General features: G+C 41.2%; 1 protein-coding gene across 4 annotated transcripts in view; it reads right to left on the bottom strand.

The window, feature by feature from the left end:
- OSBPL8 (oxysterol binding protein like 8) overlaps positions 1–21,511 on the bottom strand; it is an 88,622-nt gene that overhangs the window by 47,414 nt on the left and 19,697 nt on the right. The window contains exons 2-4 of one of the 4 annotated variants that reach the window (XM_082776946.1): positions 13,794–13,899; positions 9,123–9,159; positions 3,784–3,921 (exon numbers count right to left, since the gene is read on the bottom strand). In XM_082776946.1, coding sequence (XP_082633072.1) covers positions 3,784–3,921; positions 9,123–9,159; positions 13,794–13,835 — 217 coding nt within the window. In that variant the 5' untranslated portion in view covers positions 13,836–13,899. The remainder of the gene's footprint in view (positions 1–3,783; positions 3,922–9,122; positions 9,160–13,793; positions 13,900–21,511) is intronic. The other 3 variants (XM_082776947.1, XM_082776948.1, XM_082776949.1) reach the window with 3 other exon arrangements.

The raw sequence follows: 21,511 nt of genomic DNA, 5'->3' as shown, positions 1-21,511 counted from the left end.
CAGGGCCCTGCACCTAGGGAGGAATAACCCCAAGCACCAGTACAGGCTGGGGGGCTGAGCAACTCTGCGGAGAGGGACCCGGGAGTCCTGGTGGACAGCAGGCTGACCATGAGGTAGCAAAGTGCCCTTGTGGCCAAGAAGGCCAATGGTATCCTGGGCTACATTCAGAGGAGTGTTGCCAGCAGGTCAAGGGAAGTGATCCTGCCCCTCTACTCAGCCCTGGTGAGGCCTCACCTGGAGTGTTGTGCCCAGTTCTGGGCTCCCCAGTGTAAGAGGGACATGGAGTACTGGAGCGGGTTCAGAGGAGGGCTATGAAGAAGGCTGGAGGACTGAAGCACCTCTTCATACAAGGAGAGGCTGAGAGAACTGGGCCTGTTTAGCTTGGAGAAGGCTGAGAGTGGATCTTATCAATGTGTATAAATATCTGAAGAGAGGGTGTCAAGAGGACGAGGCTTGACTCTTTTCAGTTGTGCCAAGCAACATAAGAGGCAATGGGCACAACCTGAAGCACAGGAAGTTCCAGCTAAACACGAGAAAACACTTCTTTGTTGCAAGGGTGACAGGGTACTGGCACAGATTGCCCAGTGAGACTGTGGACTGTGGAGTCTCCTTCCCTGGAGATATTCAAAACCTACCTGGATGCCATCCTGCGCAATGTGCTCTAGGGGACCCTGCTTGAAGGTGGTTGGACCAGATGATCTCCAGAGGTCCCATCCAACCTCAGCCGTTCTGTGATAAACACGCTACTCTTCAGCTTCAGAATGAACTACATTGCGTTTTCAAGGATCTTAAAAATATTATGTAAAATAAAAAGGCACAACTTCTACATGCAAAGATTATGCAGAACACTGATAGTGTGTATAGACTTTTGCTGAATGCTCACTGCCAGACAGTGCTGTACTCTACACTGGATTACAAAACGACAACAGCTGGTTTTGGCTTAGATAACATATTAAGTTCCACCTAAAATACCACATGCAAGTCAAAGCTAAAGAAAAATAATCTTCACTGAAAAAGTAGCAGTATCTTCTCCTTCACTCCTTCTGAAGAGATGAACATTGCTAAATCAAAATTGACAGTTTGCAGTATTTCCCTGAATTTAAAAGGGAAAACCTTGGAGACATTTTCAAGCATTCATTTTTTTTCAACATTTTGTCAGGTACAATATTTTTAAGACAAGGTGATTCGTTTTCCTACTGCACATATATACCAGGTAACGTGCTCAGAATTTTGTTATTTAACATGGAGCATAATGCATATGAGCATAAATGCACTTCATACAAGTCTTTGCAACTAAAACAGGTGCCTGGGCTAAGCTAACTGCTCACTATATACAAGAAGGAAAGGAGCAAAGAAGGAAGAAGTCATGTTTTAAACCAAGAAAGCAAGTGCAGGAAAATAGAAACTTTCTAAAAGCAAGAGCTACTTTCACATAAATAAAAACCCTGTCTTTATACACAGAAAGACTTACGAAATACACACCACTTACAACTTCACAGTGGCATGTTGTATGGCTCACCCTTTGTTCTAAACAGGAAGCCAATAGCCCAAACTGATATTTGAACATTAAATTGTAATACAAGAGAGTAGAGGTAAACGTTTAAGTTCTCATCTACTTTCAATCATACTTGTAATACTTGCCATTGGATCTTACTTAAGACATGAGCAGAATACACTAATTAACTCATTCCAGTAGATGAGCCAAGTGACAGATCCTTGCATTTTTCAGTTCCAATCCTATTTTATGCTGTGCCTACTGTGCTTTCAGACTGTTTACATTACCCACCTCCTAAAGGTACATTCAGGTGCCTGTGACTAGAAGCATCTCCTTTTAGTTCATAGTAAATGCCTTTAAATACTCTATCTAAACATTTCCCATATTTCTGCATATTCTCATCATACAGTACTATGGGAATGTTCTAAAGACCCTTTGCTCATCAGATGTTGTCAATTAAAACAGTCAGAGTCCAGTGCTCCACCATTTTAAACTGTGTTCCACTTCACGTTTTCAGGCTTGCACAGTGTCTTTTCACCCCTATGTAACAAGATCACATTTTCATCATCACTGTCATTTCCTTGTAGGAATAACCAGCACAGAATAACCACCCAACTTCTAAATGTGGGTCAACCAAGTCCATAAAAATCAAACTTACACCTCCCAGGTTGCAGATATGCTAGAAGTCAGTAATTACAGGTTGCTGAAGCCTAGCCCCATATTGTTTCACTACTGAAATTGACTGTAAGCCTAATTCCTTGTTTCACAAAACTACAGGAACATTTCTAGTAGCATTCGTGGAAGACAAAGGCTTAGAGTGATGCCAAGAGTCACAGATACATTTAACATCCTTAAAATCACTTATAAAAGCCTTGGAATAATCAGAGTTAAATATCAGAAGAGAAGAGTTAGTAACTACAAGGAGACTGACATAGTACTATCAAGTCTATTGGCGATTATAAAGCCCATTTTCATGATTTTCCTGAATGAAAGCCCTTAAAAAGGCAACACTAGTTTGACTTCATAAATTAGTGGGAATAGCAACGTTAAAAGGAATGTGTTTGCCAGAATATCCAAATAAACTTACATAACTACATCCCTTGTCAAGTAAGGGATAAAACAGTACACATAATAACCAAAAATCCATTTGAATAACATAAAAGTTACAAATAAGTAATTTGTATATGCTACAGAAAATATTTCCAGACTAAGCACCATGTAAGCCAGAGAACGTCAAGCACTGTTCCAGTGAGATAACAGCAGCTTTTAGAAAATATATCAGAGCTAGCTGTGCACTGAAAACACTACCGTAATTCTTAAAATATGATAAAAGACTGCCAGATTCAACATAGTAACAACCATATTTGTATTTAAACCATTTCCCTCTTATTCGAACGGCACTGAATGGGAAAACAGCAAAATGATTCCAAGATCCCTAAGGAAGTGACTTTATTGCTATGACAGACTAACAGCATTACCTTGACAGTACAGACTACAGGAGTCAGGGAGGCTTGTACCAAACCACCTCAGAAACACTACTCTTGTGAAGAACTAAAGTAAGCACAGATGATTAGCATGGTTGTCAATAGCAAAGAGGAGTATACATTAAAAAAAATGTTTTCACTAAGGACTGCAAACACCATGACAAACATCTACAGTTGTATTCTAGGCAATAAAACAAACAGTAAGTACAAGGAGAACAACTGCAGCTTGTTTTATTTTTGCCTTTTAAACAAACTATCAGCAGATCAGGTCGACTGGCAAATTTCACTTTGGATCCAATCACTTCACACAGATCCACGTTTGTTTTCAACAGGTATAGCAAAACAGAGGACTGTTTGAAGACTGGCAGATAGTGCTGAGATTCTTCCCTTTCAAAAGGAGAACAATCTTTCAAGAGAAGTCATTGTCATTGACCTCTATAACAGGTTCCATGCTTAAGTGGTGTATCATAACACTTCTGCACAAACACACAGCTTAAATACTTGAGACGTTAACATGACCATCAATTACTGAATTATACACAGATAATGATTTACCATCTGGTGGACTGTTCTCTCACAAGTCATGGCATACTTTATGGAAGTAGTTTACCACACATTGAGCTTTTTTCTGTTTCAGATGAACACATAAGGATACAAAAAAAAAATTGCCTGCAGTATTTTAATACACTTTCCTCCTTACCTCTTTATTGTGGAGGGCAGTGCTTTTGAACCAACGCTTGAAATAGTAATTAATGTCAGCATTTAAGTTCTTTAGAACCTCTGTAAAAAATAGCTTTGTCTTACCATGGCTGTGGGTAGTTGCTGGGCTGAGAGATGGTTGGAGTAACTCTTTGGTTGGAGTAAAATAAGCTTCTTTTCCCTGGCGCTGGCTCATTTTTCCCGGAGTTAAAAGCTGTGATTCATCGCTGTTTGCTACGACTGCTGAAATACAAAATGGATGCTCAATGTTATGTATTTGTGCATAGATTTCTATTAACAAGTTCGCTGCTATTTATGACACTGGTATTCAAATGCTGACTTGAAAAATTCTTTCTAGAAAATGAGGATTTCGAACCAGAGATTTGCTTCGGAGGGAATGGCAGAAAGGAGCCAGAAAGATTGGTTTAAGATGTGAGTCAGAAGATGAAAACAAAAACTACTGTGTGTAGGAAAACTGCATGCTGCTACTGAGTATCACAGACACAGCACTGAGCTGTTACTTCTGAAATCCTGCTTTCTTTGCCACTTTTTTGACTTGGTTTAACTAGCCACAAGACAGCTAATCCAGGAAACAACTTGCCAGATCAAGCTGCACCACCACTCCAGAAAGCTAAAATGAATGTATACATGTACATCAAAGAAACGTGTCTTACTAAGGAAGATTACGTTGAGACTATACCAAGGAAAAGGTTTACATCAGAAGAGTTTTTCTCCTTGAACCTTATCAGTCTGAAAAGGACTTGTTTGGTCTCTTCTAGCTATTTGTAAGATCCACCTGTGCAGCCATCCTGCTTATGATGTTTGCGCTTATCCTTAAGCTGCACACAACAGAGCTCTAACTTTTTTGATAGTGGAATAATGACTGCCTCTGTAACATCTGTCCTGTGGAAGTAGAGATATTGGCAAAAAAAGATTAGAAGGAAAACAGAAGATGCTTACTAAATACAGCCTGGCTAAAAAAAATTGTAATTTTTAATGCTACTCACTTCAAGAGTTCTCAAGCTTTCCTCAAAATAGTTTTAAAAGGTCAACAGAAGAGTGAGTCAAAACAGACAAGGTCAGTTTTCTAGATAGAAACCGCAGGTACAGAGGCCCTGTTAGCTTCATTACTCCTATTATTACAGTAACTGAAACATTTTTTAAGCAACATCTAGAATAAACACAAGGTAGTGTGATGAATGCAAGGATGCCAGGATAACCGCCTGTATTATTTATCCGTATCAGACAAACCATCTAAAGCTCCACTCTGGACAAACTACACAATCAGCAGACTGGTGCTTAGGAAAAGTAAGAAAGGAGGTAAGACAAGCGAGGCAAAAAGCTCATTTCCCTAGCTCAGAGTTCAAATTTGTCAGTGACAGAAAGTCAATACTTCAGAGGCGGCTGGCATTGTTTTTCTTGTAGTACCAAATTAGATTTTTATTTTCCTACTATGTACTACAAGAAAAGGGAGGGAGGGTAGAGGTAGGGAGCAAATTTCTAACTTTGGGGAATGACTGCACACACACATTTTGGAGCTAGCGTCCAAAATGAAAAAAAATAAAAGGGGGAGGCTAAAAAGTGACTGCTTCACAGACTAACACAAAACAGGTCCCGGTAAGGGAGAGAGCTATACTGACTTGTTTTAAAAGCGCTTAGGGTGCACTGAAGTTTCACCAAGTTAGCTGAAAGCTGCTTTTGGAAAGCCACCAGCCCTCTAACTGTGTCAGAACCGCCTTTCCCTGCCCAACAGGACGGGGTTCAGGGCACACCAGCAGCAGGCAGTGCCCCGCAGGCGGCCTCTCTGCAGCACAGACAATGCTTCCTCAAGTGACCTTTGCAGAAGGATCTGTTCTGAACAAGCAGAGTGCAGTATTACTAACTTTTTAACCTTTAAACTTCGGAAACTGTGAAGATGTAATCATTTCTCAGACAGTATTTGCCAGTCACTTAGTGGAAGCAACCTCTCTACACAAGTTCTCCAGACTCATGAACTGAACTCAGTGATGTTAACTCAGTAATACCCGTAAGGGTTGCAAGCTTGAAATTCCCTGTTAAACTCATGTTTCTTCCTCAGTCTGCAGACTCAATTTGGGTCTTGCAAAGACCACTAGCATATTGGAAATGCTCCTTCCCTACAAAGAACATGTTGTCTATCCCTCAGTGTATAGTATCTTGTGGCTGAATTTCTTAAATCAAGTGGGCTTTTTCAAAATTCAACCTGTAAAGCTGACTGGTGAAGAGCAGGAGTTTTAAAATTTATTTGATACAAATCATTATAAAAGTATTAAACAAATGGAAATAAATCAGTTCTAAACATAAATGTCTGCACATCTGTGCTGTAGCAGCCACCAGGAAGTTGTCCCCCTACCTGCAAATTCCTCATCCCGATGTTCCAAGACATTTGCTCTATGGTGAGGGGGAAGACAAGGACAGGCAGAACACAGAATCGCAGAATCATTTAGGCTGGAAAAGTCCTTTAAGATCATCAAGTCCAACCATTCATCTAACACTACAAGTCCAGCACTAAACCATGTCCCAAGTAACATAGTGGTTACATGGAGTATGGGACAACGAACACCTTTACTGAGGACTTTCATCTTTTTCTTCTACAAAAGACAGATTAATTATATGATTTTTAAAGATGCCAGCGTAATTACAAATGTACAATCAGTAAGACCTTCAGATGGTTGGCAACCTACATAAAGATACACCATAAGCATCTTTTGGCAGGAGCTCTGGAACCTGAGAAGACAGAAACAAAGAAAGCTATTTCAAGGAAAAAGTAGTTAGGAAGGAGTGAGGAGGAGACGTTATGCTAATAATGAACCTGAGTTTTTAAGGTGTCATTAAATCAAACACCCACCACTTGGAAGCAGATCTTTTATTTAAGAGAGCAGATTTAATTATTATATATTAATAGATAACAGCAATTTGGACAGGCTCTTTGGCTGCTGTTTATAGCTTCTGATGGATTGACTTTATGAACACTATAAAAATTTATGGCACGTACTTAAATTATCCATTTGCTGACTAGGCCTGATGGTCCTGTAGCTAATTTTTAACTCACTTGAAGCGAAGAATGATTTTATCTGGGAATTTCAGTACATTCACAGAATAAAACCAAGCAGTTTCTCTCTCTGAAAGAGAGCAATGGTGATTTATACTAGTGGCTTTGCTCATTTGTGGAATAAAAGTTAAATTTGAATGAATAAATGATGCTCTTAGTCAAACATGTTTTGCTTCTCATTTGCAAAGATATCAGACTTACAGCTTTAAATTTGTGTGTCCACAGGTACCTGTAGTGAAATCTCAGCAAACTAATCAAATGTTATAAGCCTCAAAAACATCACTCGTTTTTTGACTGATCTTCAAAGCACTCACACTTTCCAGTGAGCGCGGTCTTAGCTTCCTCGTCATAGCAGTAGGTCTTTGTGACATGCACAATATATATGATTTTTCTAATGTTCCTGGGGAATGTTTCACTTAATTCTTAGGTTTCATGTGCCATCTTTGCAACTTGAAAGATGATTTAGTAGGTACACACTTAAAATGTACAATAAAACCTACAACAGCATGGCCAACCACTCCTTCCACTTGGTGGCCTCGAAGTGGTTATGTACTTTTCGAAGTTAGCTCAGGCTTCAGGGCGCTCATCCAAGAGAGTGATGATCTTGGTTCATCCCATCCTTTACCTGAGTGGGTTTAAACTCATATCAGCTATCTCCTTGAAGCTGAGCAGAGTGCTATTTTAAGGAAGAAACATCAAGTAGTAAACATCAAAGCCCCTTTGCGAATCTCCGGAGGGCACATTTGAATACCAACAGAACAATTAGAGTTGATAATTCATACTTTGCTCTATTTCTTACTACTAGCCATCAAATTAGTAATTATAGTTTGTCAGTAAGATTTATGCATCAGAAGAAACACAAATTGAGGTCGTTACAGCCAATTTATTTCATCAGATGAAGTTATGTAAAAAAAAAAATCTCTGAAGTGGCAGGCTCCCAATTTTTCCACTCCATAATGAGCATGTTAACGAGCCTACCCACTTGAAAACAGCACAAGGACATGAGATACAGGAAAAGGTTTATTAAAATTCAGTTCTGAGTTACTTTTGACTGTCTTTAACTAGGAAGATCAGCCCCACTTACAGGAAAAAGCAGCAAAATAAGAAGTCGGTAAGTTAAAAGTATTTTTTGGGTGGTAGTTTTTAGCAGTCAGCTTTTAAATAACCTGCTTTTAGGAACCTTCCAGCACCTAGTATGGTTACTTTGTTCATCAAAACAACTTGAAAAAGAACTTCAGGACCTGGGAAAAAAAGGTTTCAGGAACTCCATGCATGAACATGGGTACACTCTAGTAATTGCTAGCTTTTCAGATTGCATATTTATATAGCACAGCTGTTGGATCTTTTTTTCCACAGAATCACAAAATGGTTGAGGTTTGAAGGGACTTCTAGAGGTGGTCCAGCCCCCCAATCAAGCAGGGACACCTACAGGAGGCTGCCCATTTTTACAACAGATTGTGAGCTTCCTTGCAATAAAAAGTTTGTGAGACTTCTTGTACCTCCTATCTACAGCCTACAAGAAACAGGACCTAGCAGTGCCATTAACTGTACCATCAATTCACTGAAGAGGCCAACAGCAGCCTTGAGATTAATCTGCAAGACAGCATTAAAAACCTCAACTAAGTTTGCTTTGTACATCTATTATAACGGAAAGGAGCAGGATGGATTAATGTGAATAAAAAGAATGTTTGAATGCTAATGGAAAGAACTCTTTCCATTAGAAAATCTTATTATTTCAACAATGAAATACCGTTTTAGCATTAAAAGTCTGTCTCATCAAAAATTGATCTTCACAAAGAGTAAACCTCTAAGTGGTATAGGGTAATTGAACAGCCCGCAAAGACTGTTGAAGACCATGACTGCTGCACAGACTTCTCATGAAGGAAAAAATTTTGCCCGCACCTTTCCCTTCCTCACATAAGCAAACTCTAAATCCCAGGCAAAATTATTCTGCCAGTCATACGATTACACTAGCACACATGAATCAATTGCACTAATTGAACTTTGACTGCATGTACATACAGCTGAAGTTTTCCCTACCAAAACACCAGAGAACATCTTTGAGTATTACAGTATCTGCACCTGTTGATTTCTGATGATGTAAATTTATTGAAATTAAGTGAACCATACAGTGCTATACATAGGCAAGCTCAAAAATTCAATTATTTCTGAAGGACTGCTCCCATGCCTTTATTACCTACATTACAGTAACATTTGAAGCATTTATTTTCAACAGAAGATTTTCACTGTATTTCAGCTTCTCAATTTGAATACAGAAAACCAAATATTTAGCCCAGTGGCCTATTTATAAAGAAATATGTTAGCTATTATGAATATATGCCCAAAATACTGTAGTAAAGGTGAGTTCACTTACTTGATGGTCCATGAGAGTCTCTGTTATCCCCATGATGCTGCATACACATACAATTGAAGAACAGCAAACAAAAAAATCCAGGCCAGGAAGAAGCAAGTGCACAAAAGCAGCAGCAGCAGCGGGAAAGAAGAAGGACAATGAAAACAGTGTTAGTTCATGACTAAAATACAACATGCACCTCAATACCAAAGGCGAGACCTCAAGAGACTTCACAGTTCAGGAAAGTCGAAGCAACAAAACTGACAAATACACTAATAAAGAAGCCAGCATTAGAAGCCATCGTCGTATATGGTTAGTGAACAGCAACTGCCCCAGCTCCTAATTCGGAGTGGAACCTCTCAGTGTTCCCATGGTTTGATACATAACATATCCTATGAAATTTTCAGCTGAAACATTTTCAGAAGACTAAAGCTCCAAAGAAAGTTGAAATAACACAAGATTCATTTCCAAAACTGCTCCGCTTTCAGCCAAGTGGTTTGGAAATACAGAATATTTTCAGTGATCATTAATGTTCAAATAAGCACTAAGGCCATATCAAAGCCTGGTGGGTTTGGCACACAAACATGAACTTAGAAGCCACGGAATCAGTTCAACAAAAAATAGCAGTAACATTTTAAATTGTTTAGGATGCAAGAGAAGCAGAGCAATTTTAAATGTAAGAAAACATTTTGTATCAAAGTATTCCCCAAGAATTTATTTGTATAAAAATAAATATCTCCTTCCCATTGAAATGCATCAAATACAGGCACCATATTAGAATAATTGCATAGTTATAGCTTGCACTTCTTTCTGTTGTTTGAGTTGGAATATTTTATAAATCACTACTACCCAAAGCCACGGTGGGGTTAAGATCCCACTGTGCGCAGCAGTGTACAGATACAAGGTAAGTTCCACCTGTCTCAAAAGGTTTACTACATTTGAGACACACAAATAACAAAAAAAAAAAAAAAAAAAAAAAAAGGAGAAAGCAAGCATACTGATCAGAACGAACAGACATTTCCTCCTTAAAAAAATAAAATCCAAACACGCTGTATCTTCTATACCTCAAACAAAAGTCTTGTGCTCCATTTCCATAAAGGAGAGAAATCCTTGCCCTGCTTTAAAGAGGATCCAATTTTGCCTGTGATCAGGACTAAACAAGAGGAAACCTGAAAAAAAAAATCTTAGCAAGCAGGAATCTCGTCTTACACTCGTGATCTTAAAACATGGATTTTTATCCCTCACAGCTGCCTGGGGCATTAGATTGTTATTGCAATGCATAAATGTAAAAGATCGCACCAAGAATCCTGGAACAGCAGTACAAATCACAGGGAAGATGAGGGAACCCTTCTTTCATAATTTTGTACTTCGTGGAAAGGGACTTGATTGAACAAGAGAAGCTGAAATAAAGTGCACTTGGTAAACAACCTCCTGCCCCTTGCCAGGGACTCTGGGTCAGAGGGAAACTCTGCTAACGGAACTCATGGACTCACCGGACAGGCTTAGATATTAGTGTATGAAATGCTTTTTTTTTTTTTTTTAATGTGTGCTAGTAGCATATTACAGACTACGAGAACATTTCTGTTTGACCTGCCTATATTACCCGATGCTGTTTTAGACTGAAGAGAAGGACTGACGAGAGCAAGGAAAAAGAGCCTGCAGTAACTGCACAGAGATCCAGCAAGGGACTGAAGGGCTGGGAACACCAATGCTCAGCACTGGTCTGCTTTACTTCACACCAAAGTGGGAAAGCAGGAGGAGAGAAGTGGAAAAATAAATTATTAACAGGCACACAGGTGAGAAGTTTCTGATGCTCAGCATGTTCGCTAGCAGGGCGTACTTACACGTTGAAGAAACACAGTGAAGCAGCAGCAGGCTCTGTCTCACTGCTTGCCTCTCAAGAAGTCTTGACCAAGACACAACGTGACACCACAGAGCAGGGCAACTGGTCACCCGAGATGATGCAGGGACTTGTATGTAAATATTTTAGCATTGCATGGGTAATCCTATGCACTGGTACAAACAGCTCCCATGCTGGGGACTGAAACACAAGCCTGCCTAACTCTGTCCCTGATCTCCCCCACTAAATATTCTGTTTACACATCAAACTGCATTCCTTGCTGGTCAACACCCCCTTCCCTAGAAAGATTTGGTCCAGTGCATTTACCTAAAACCAGCAGAATAGGTATTTGAATATGATGCAAAACATTAAAATACTGAAATTAAATTATTTAGGCACAAATGACCTCTTTATTTTCTAATAGCCTATTGCACCTCACCCATCTGCAATTCATATTGCTGCAGCTGAGGAATTCAACCCCCCCCAAGGAAACAAAAAGGGATCATTTCACTACCTCAGTGTTTGCTCTGAAAAGAATGAATTCAAGGCTTTCCTGTTCATCATCTCCCACAGCTCTTACTTTAAATATACAGAATTAAGAGAAATAAATACATATTCCCAGAGACACAACCCACCCGTATTTTCACATTTACTTAACTGATGGCAAATTTCAATTACCGAGTAAGTCCTCTGACAAGGGAGGTTCTCAACATTAAATGATTTAGTCAGCTTCTGCTCAGGCACATTCAATTAAAAATGTTTCTGCCAAAACACATAAAGCCTAGCCCTCCTTCCAGTAACATTTTAAATATGTAAGACTACAGAATAAAAACAGCAACATAATCCACCACATTAAACAGCAGCACTACTGCTGTTATCACACAAAAGCTGCTCTGTGCTTTAGAAAAACATTATTTTTAGATTTCCATTTCTCAGGGATAAAGCTCCTAAGAACTGCTACTAAACCTAAAATTACATCTGCCAACTTGTCCTATAGAACAAAATCCTTTTCCTGTCGAAGATTAGGGCAAAAGCAAGAAACACATGTCATGCTAGCATGTCTCAACCTCACACCATAAAAGATGAATTTGTTTAAAATGTTTATTAGGTTTCCAATCTAAACCTACAACTAAATTCTTAACAGAATTTGAATGCACATTCCAAAGCCATGTTAGAGTTTCTATACCCTGCTGAAGATAGACTTTTCCAGGGAACACTCTTTATTACATATAAATCATTCAGTTTAATCATGTCACATTTAAATTCAGGACCACTGAGCCAGCCTTCAAAGCTTATACCAAAAAAAGGCCAATATTCTATGCTTCAAGCAAAAAAGGTACTTTTATGGCTGTTGATGTATTTAAATAGCAAGGACTGACTGTGCAAGTTTATACCAAAGGCACCTCATTTATAAAATACCTCTTGGTAAAATTAGTCAACTAGAAAGTCTTTTAAAAATAATTTAGAGAAAAAAATGGTTTACAACAAACATTCCCATGATATGTTTTGTATTTTGTGCCAATTAGGCTTGTTCAAATTATATTAGTATTTTATAGAAAAATAGTCAAAAGCTGTTTTCAAGCAAGAAGTTAAACCAAAGTATCTAGAGTATTTTGCACTACCTTAATAGTGTCAAGTCTGTGATAAAAAGTTTGTTGAGCTGTCCTAACATTTGTGCTCAGATACAGTACATTTCAACCTAACCACTTAGGATAAGCAATCCGTATAAAACTTTTCTCCCTAGATTAGATTCTGGAAAGAGAAGTCCACAATACTGAGTTCTGTGATCCCAGGTACCTCCTATAAATGCTCCAAAGGATTTAAATTGTGTAGCAAGATGTTGATCAATGCTCTTTGTGCATGTTCGCAGTTCAAGTATTTCATGAACTGGACAAACGGAACTTGAAAACATAGGTATCAACAGATTGGAGCTAAAAATCTGGAATACTGAACAATCTCAAAATTTTAAGAATAAATCTGATCTGTGATTAATGTAAAAAACTTAAACTTTTTAGTAAAAAAAAAATGTCATAAAGTATGTATTTCAGAGGTAGCCTAGAGGAAAAAAAGGTATGGAACAGACCGACTCATCAAATGCAACTAAGCATGGTTTGAACTGTGAACTACAACTTTAAATTCTTTAAAAAATATCTTCACTAAGAACTTATTCAGAAGTCCTGTCTGTGATTAATTACTAGTTCTGCAGTAGACCCTATGTGTTACTCAATGCTGTAAATCATTAGCGGGTATGAAAGCAGAGGAAGCAAGAATTAACCTAAACCTAAACATTTAGAATGCTTTCCATATAACGCAGCTTGTGGAAAAAATAAGTTCATAAATAATTTTGGCAATGTGATGATGATAAGTGTCCCAGTATCCATGATCTTTTCCTGGTTTTTAACTTGTTCTTAGAAAGAGAGCTGGTAGTTTCACTACTTCATAAAGTTTATTATGTGCACAGATTACCAACTTTTACACATGAAATCATCCTAAGAATATATAATTACCACTCTTCCTTTTCTGCCTGTCATTCCACCAAGAAATACATTATTTTCTCTTTGTCCACGGCCAGTAACTAGTAAATTGCCGAGTAGTGAGACTGCCAGGAATATCTTTTTCTTTTGGGACTCAGAGGCTCCAAGTATCAAATCCAAGAACCAAATGCTTCTTGACATCCAGCCCTCTTACGATAACAATCTATCAAATTATAGATGATACTACATAATGTTCCAAGTGCATTTACCAGAAAAGCAGCAGTTCAAACAGAAACAATTCAGGCTGTTTAACCCTTTTCCCCATAAAACCATCTTTGCCTTCATTTGAATACATGACGCTACATTTAAGTAACTCACTGAATTTCTATCCAGTTCCCCGTCAAGCAGAACAGTCTCCATACTGGAAGAGCGTGTTGCCTCTCTCTCCTTCAGTTACAGGTCTTCCATCCTGATACTCAATATCCTGGAGGAAAAATAAAATAAAATAAATAAATGAATAAGTCATTTCAGTGGCTGAAATCCATTGGAAATTTTCATTTTTGTAATCTCCGAAGAGAATAAAGAGTTTCCTATGGTACGTTATGGTTCCTTGCAAAATGCACATGCTAGCTCATAAAACTCAGCCTTTTAGGAATGAAGGGAGAGAATAACTTCCCATAAAATGGCCAAAACAAGAGCTATTCCACACACACTCAGAGGCAAGCCTTTACATTTAACCACACTTGCACCAAATGAGGAAGAGTTACACTGGAAAAACGTAAGCAAGAAAAAAAAGGGGGAGGGGGTTACTAAAGATCCACCCCCCCATCTTTTTCCCTTGGTTCAAGACCCCAGCAGCAGCACACCACTTCCAGCCTGTAGACACAAGCACACACACACACGAGCTGTTTGGGTACATAACAGCTCTTCTGGAAGAGGAAGAATGCAGAACTTCGTGATTTAACTTCAGAAACAGTCACCTTTTGATTTGTGGGGCTACAATGGAGAAATTACATTATTCACGCCAAACAGCACCCTCTGTGGCACTTCTGGACATTCAGCTTGTGGTCACCATGCTGGCAGCTGGAAAACAATGCCTCATTCTCTAGACACTTCCTATTTGCTTTTCTGATAGAGAACGGGAGCTGTAAGAAGCCTCAGTACTCACATCACATTTAAAGTCACCGATGAGACAAGAAAAGGGTTTGTAACCAAGCATAGCTCACTGGGCAGATGTGTGCCCTAACCATTCACTCAGTGGGTTCGAAGAGGAAAGCAGATGAAGGTGAAGGGAAAAGAAGATGGGAAAGGAGAAGATTGGAGAACATACACCAACAAGACTGTGCAGTTCAATGCCTGCCTCAGGAAATACATACTCATGAAAACAAATCTCACCATCAAGAAGAACCCACTGTTTTAAAAGCTCTTCCTACCCTAGTTTTTGTTCTTGTATTATGTGAAGTATATCAAAATTAAAATTCCCTTATGATGAACGGGTAGAATTAACGTACCACAGCAAGCTGAAACACTAGGTTACCAGAACCTGTACCACCAAAACACAAAAGGAATCATTAAATTTTTAAAACCGAAAGACATAGCACGACGTAGTGCTAAAGAAATCGGAAAGGCTAGCGTTCCCTGTGACGCAGTTAGGAGCAGCAAAGAGGGCCGTGCTCAAGTACCGGAGCAATTCCTGAGATGACACATAACTGGGAAGCGTATGCCTAGACGCTTTTATTTAAATTAGAAACAAGATGAATTTGAAGGGAGATTATTACGAGCCATTAATTCACGTTACTGAAGCAGAAGCTAACATTACCACAGGAAGAGTAATTCCTCGCAGCAGCTTTATTTCCAGGAGCAGCAGGCGCAGCTTCCATGCTAGCAGAGGGGATGCAGAGCACCCAGGCACGATTAATGTCTCTTGGAGGCAGCTCCTTTCATCTCTTCACCTCCACTCCCATTTCAGGCTCTGTTATTAGCAGGCTATTCAACAACACCAGGATGGCTGCAGACACATTCAATTTACGGAAACACCAAGCTCTCTTTAAACAGGATGAAAAACGAGTGACACTGCAAACAGATGTATACGCTGATACCTAAAGCAGTTTGCTCTTTGAGTCACACGGACTTGCTGTCGTGCCCAGTTATCCAAACAAACAGATCTTTCCTGAAACAGGAACGCTCACCCTAAAGCTGTTTTCAACACATCTTTATTTTTAACAGGTATTTTTAACTTCTGATTTTTACTGGTAACACTGCTGGTGGATTCTGGTCCTCTCTGTTCACGTAACTGCAGCCACTCCGTCCTTCCTCGTGTCAGTCTCAAGGGCAGCATCGTGACAGGTACCTTAATGTCCAGTGCTCAGCATTCGCTGTCTCCCATGGTCACCAGGAAGCTAATAACCATCAGAGCCCTGTACAATACAGACAAGATATCTAGGAGGGGATGAGAGAAAATACTGCCTGCTGATGTTTGAACAGACACCCAAGAATAAAGCAGATGCAGAAATGGTTAAGGACTGCATCCCCTCACATTGTTTCACTTATGAGAAGACGGTGAGCCTGGCTTATTTTACTTGGCAGACGAAAGGCTGAAAGTGAACAATATTGCTGCTGAAAGATGCCAAAATAAACACCAAGGAAGGGAAAGGGATCACTAACAAAAGGATACTGCCAGAAAGGACAAGTAAGTATCAGCTTTGAGAATAAATTTATTTTGAAAATTACAGACGTAAGGAAAGGGAATTCATTTTTCAGCTGCAGCCAGGTCACTATCAGGGTGCTTCCAACAGTAAATAAGATCTGTTCTACAGATTCACAGAATTGTCTAGGTTGGAAGAGACCTCAAGATCATTGAGTGCAACCTCTGACCTAACTCTAACAAGTCCTCCACTAAACCATATCGCTAAGTTCAACATGTAAACATCTTTTAAAGACCTCCAGGGATGGTGACTCCACCACTTCCCTGGGCAGCCCATTCCAATGCCTCACAACCCTTTCAGTAAAGAAGTTCTTCCTAATATCCAACCTAAAACACCCCTGGCGCAACTTTAGTCCATTCCCCCCAAAAAGAAGCACTCACACAACCCCTAAGAATCAGCAAGAGCTGTTTATTGCCAGGCAAGCCTGTGGGATGCCCGTGGTGTTTGGTGGCTCCAAGCTAATGCTTGCAATGAAGCCTGAGCACCGAGTAGGGGGCTCGCCAGGCACTCCTGCGATGCTGTCGGTGCTCTCAGATGGCAGAGCACAGAGACATGCCGCAGCAGTCCCAGGTCTGTTGTGGCAGAGGTGGATCCACTTCCATCCGTTCCTCCACATCTGGTGGATCCAGCTCCATGAGCTCTATGGTGTTGGGCAGAAGGCTAAGCCAGCCCTTGCCCAGGACTACCCAAACGGCAGCTGTGTTGGGAGCGGCTGAGGAGATGCCCTCACATGGACAGGGAGGAAGGTTGGGGGGGCTGAGGGCCCCTTTTCTGGGGCTGGCTCCCCCAGGCCATTTGGCTTGCCAGAAAGAAAGGCTGCCCCTCGGTCACAGGGACTGCCCTGCACCTCCCATCCTGTGCCCTGGGTTTATTTTTAACACTGCTTTTTAGGTAATTTCATTCTATTCTTTACGGAAAAGGCCAGAAGCAAGGTGCATCTTCAGCCCTAATTCCCATGTGCGCTTTGTGCTCCGAGTGAAGAATTTCTTCGTCACATCACATCTAACCTAAATCTCCCCTCCACTTGTTCAAAGCCATTATTCCTGGCTCCACAGCTACCCTCCCTGACAGAGACCCTCTCCAGTTTTCTTCTAGGCCACTTTTATGGGTAAGGTTAGGCAGCAAAAATGCAGGACCTAGCAAATTGCTGCCTTATCTACCTCGTTCCATACATTCCACATGATGTTTGAAAACACAACCCCAACATTAAATCACTACCATTTTAGCTTTTGGGAGGCATTTATGATATGCCTTTTCTGTTCTTGCCAACATTGGTGAATGTGGAGATTTGGTTGTCTGCCTCGGTGCTTGGTTTGGGGCTTTTACTTTACAGATGCTCCTACTCTGTCACCACGACTCTTAAGACCTTAAATGTTCAGAAGAGCACACAAATTGCAATCCTCTGAAGAGAAATATATGACAATGCTCCAGCTAATCATGCTTCTTTTATAAACAAGAGCTACAGAAAGGCACTTAGCTGTTGCTCATTTTAACGCAGCTGTATCAGTCAGACAAATCTTTCCATAAAATAAGCTATTTCTCTCCAAATGTGACAATAACCTAGGGCCATCAGCTCAGAGGCATATATTTAAGGCAGAAGGGAGGTCCCACTTAGCACCTGATCAAAAACCTGTCCTGCTAACATCTGTATTTCATTCCCAATATGTTTGTTTTCTGTTTCATCAATGGACCAAGTTACTTGAACACTTGCAGACTGTATGTTATAGGTGGGTTTTAGCTTTGTCCCTAAGTATTATCACCCAGTCATCAGATACTCCCTTTGCACCATGCTGCTGTTTGTGATCTGTTGTAGCATCACGGCAAGCTCTCTTACAATCCAACGCCTTAATGCAAGTGTACGGCCTTGTCTGTGACCTGCTACGGGGCTGCACTGAGGGCACGCTGAAATGGATACTGCGCGCTGCTCTGGCCTGTCCGAAAGGGAAGAGTTCTCCAGGGCCTTAAAATGGACCTACTAAACTGGATGCCTGCCTTCTTTCTTTAAGGCCTAGAATAAGTGAATGCACTGAAAATGCCCAAGATGTGTATCAGCTAACAGTACACTCTAAATGTTGTTATGATGACACAGGTGCAATTATGCGACTTCTAAGTTCAATGAAGCAACAACCAGGGACAGGCACGGTAGCAGAAACAAAAGCTAGTTGTTGTTTATATTGGCATCAGGAAGAGAAAAAAAAAATCACTTAGATCCTTGCAGAGTCACAACAGCACCTGAGAAATGCTGCTCCACAGGCAATCACCAAATCACTGATGCTGGCAGGGCCCTCAGGAGCCCACCAGGCCCAACGCCAGCCCAAGCAGGGCCACGTCCAGGCAGCTTCTGAAGGTCTCCAAGGAGCCTGTGCCAGTGCTCCTTCACCCACGTGTAAAGAAGTGCTTCCTGACATTCAGATGGTACCTCCTGTGTTCCACTTTGTGCCCATTGCCTCTTGTCCAGGCACTGGGGACCACTGAAAATAGCCTGGCTGTCCTCTCTCCACCCTCCCTGTGGGTATTTGTAGACACTGATGAGAGACACTGCCCTGAACCTCCTCTTCCCCAGGCTGAACAGGCCTCTGAGCCTTTCCTCCTAGGAGAGGTGCTCCGGTCCCTCACCATCTTCATGCCCCTTCGCCAGACCCTCCCCAGTTGCTCCATCTCCCTCCTGCCCTGAGGAGCCCAGACGCAGACACAGAGCTGCAGGATCCCCCTGCCAAGATGCTGGCAGATCTCCTCCCTTGCAGCCCAGGGCACTGTTCGCTGCCTTTGCACCAAGGGCACATTGTTGGCTCATGTTCAACGTGGTGTCCACCGGGACCAGCAGGAGGCCCTAGGTAAGCACTTCTCAGGTGTGGTTATCGGCACATTCAGTTCAGTAAGGTCTGTAAGGAAGTTTAAGACAGTACCCTTCAGAAAGGTAGAGGTACGTAAAAAAAAACACTACGTATTTCTTAAAAATTAGGAGCTAATAGGAATAGGACAGCTTTTAAGGGAGTCAAGAAAATCTACATCTCAAATCTAACTAGGTTAATCAAACCAAGACACTCAAATAGTCTCAGTGTCATTCAGTCACACAATAGGGTGAAGGCACTTTCATTGTGGGAGACAAGCAGTAACACCGAGCTGTGAAGAGGCAAGTGCCCTCCATCTGAGGATCCTGAATTCAGTGCAGCAGAGGACAAAATACAGCCCGCCGGCTGCAGCACAAGACCACACGCCACCTCCTTCAGCTCATAAATCCACATAGCCAGCACGGCGCGTTAACAAGCTACAGATCGGGCCAGGTTCTTGCCAGTGACACAATGTCACCTCATGCCAGGGACCGCGTGCTTGTGGAGAGCAGTTCTGAGAAAGCAGAAATTGAGACGGAGCTACTGGTAAAAATGGTGCCTGGCCAACAGGGTCAAAAGATTGAGTAAAAGACCTCTAGTTAAAAAATATATATATATGTATATATATTTATAAGCCCCCAAGTACATTATGATTATGTCATGTTGTAAGCCAACAAATACACCCTTATGAAATGTTTCCTTCCCCCCAAATTTCATCACCTGCCTTCTCATTTCCTGAGTAAACAGCTCACATGCAAAGAAAGCTGTTTCCTCTGTTTCTGTATTGCTCTTTTCAGACAGAACAAAACAGGAAGGGTGAAACACTTCAGAAAGACTTGAAAAAATTTAATCTAGAAACAGCTTGGAAAGTAGAAGCACAGTCCTGATAGCTCAGCTATACTTTGAGAGCGATAGATGGCAAGAAAAAGAAAAGAAAAAAAATACCAGGCTTCTGAAAAGCAACTGCAAACTTTAATAAATTGCTGTCTTAAACAGGTGTCCCACAGGGAAACTTGTCCTGGTAAAAAAAGACAGTGTACAGAGAAGGTGGTGAAAGTCAACAACCCCCTCAAATCTGAAGTACTCTGGAGCCCTTTTGTGCTTTACAGGGCAGAATCTCCCCTCCAAGCTCCCCAACCTGTCCCAGTCTTCTGCAAGTTCGCTCCCAACATTCAAAGGAGATGTTGGTTTTAATGGTAAAAGTGGCTATTTCTTCACATAAGGGATGTGTAGTTATCTGGAGTGTTCGTCCCGTAGCCTCCACAAACCAGTTTTATCTAAGCTCTGTCTAGCTTTTGAGCATAACAATGATAGGCAGGAGAGCACACAATATGAAGCACCACAAAATATTAACAGGAGTTGTTCTGCTTTGTTGTGATGACGTAGGGGAGGAAGATTTAATCAGACCTTACATTGGCACATCTAGCACTTCATTTTTACATTCCAAGATGCTGCAGTACCAACCAGCAACATAATCAAGTGGATGCCAAACCGACCTCACCGCAGATATACTTCTATCAATGCTAGCACTGCTTACACGAGGTTACATCAGACAAGGACAGCCTTTGTATAAAGAATAAAAAGAGGTGCTCAAAGCACCTCAAAACACTTTCAAAACACCTTTGAAAGTGTTTTCCTTTCAGAACCCCACCCTGGGACTTGAGGGCATGTTTGCTATTTGGCCTTTGTTACCTTGGGCAGGGGAAACACAACTAGATAAGAGTAACAGAGTAACACAATAAATGTAATCATTTCAATTTAGGGAATCCTACCTTTCTTCTAACAGCGTTAGGAATTTCTTTTACAACTGCCAAGGTGCTGCTAATGCCACACTCCCCCCGTTAGCTGGTCAACTCAGGTTCATCTCATTAGAGGCTTGCAGCAGAAGCCAAGATACTCCAATTAATAGCCCCCTGTGCTGAGAGGAGAGGCCAGCTGGAGCTCCCTGTGGTTTACCTCCAATTTTGGTACCAGTACAAGGCTGCAGTACCACAGGTGAGGCTGAGACAACCGGTCCTCTAGGCCTGCACGCCTCTCTGCAGGCTCCCTCACCCCCACCAACCACACTGCTGTGCTTTATTTGAAACGGACACACAAAACGCACAGAAACTGAGCTAGGGCAAGCCACCCTTGACCTGCTGTCCTGCTTGCAGACCTGGCACAGCCACGGTGCAGGACCACCGTGGGGCATCCAGCCTGCTCCAGCTACGCCAGTTTGTGCACGCGGGCTACGTTTACATCGAGCCACCGCCAGGGACTGCAGACTAGTGCAGGAAACGAAAGGAGTCAAGCCACGGGAAAAGGAAAAGCAATGTTTTTGTTAAAGGCTTTTTCAGAAATGAAAAAGTAAGATAAGTCAGCAGAGATGTTTCCAGAGACAAGATGGATAGGGGGCAGAACATTTCCTTCCAGTTCTGATGCCAAAGTGGAATCAGTTGCAGCTCCGATACACCGGGACAGATCCGAGTTTCCTTTGCGTGGAACTTTCCAAAACAAAATCCAACCTTGCTTCTCCGAAAAGGAACATTTTTCTCTTTTCCCCTTGGCAGACGTTACTGTC

Source organism: Aythya marila (assembly GCF_965140915.1).
Source record: "Aythya marila genome assembly, chromosome: 1".
NCBI classification, from domain to species: Eukaryota; Metazoa; Chordata; class Aves; order Anseriformes; family Anatidae; genus Aythya; species Aythya marila.
The sequence above is the reverse complement of the archived record's forward strand: the minus strand, read 5'-3'. Positions and strand labels throughout refer to the sequence as shown.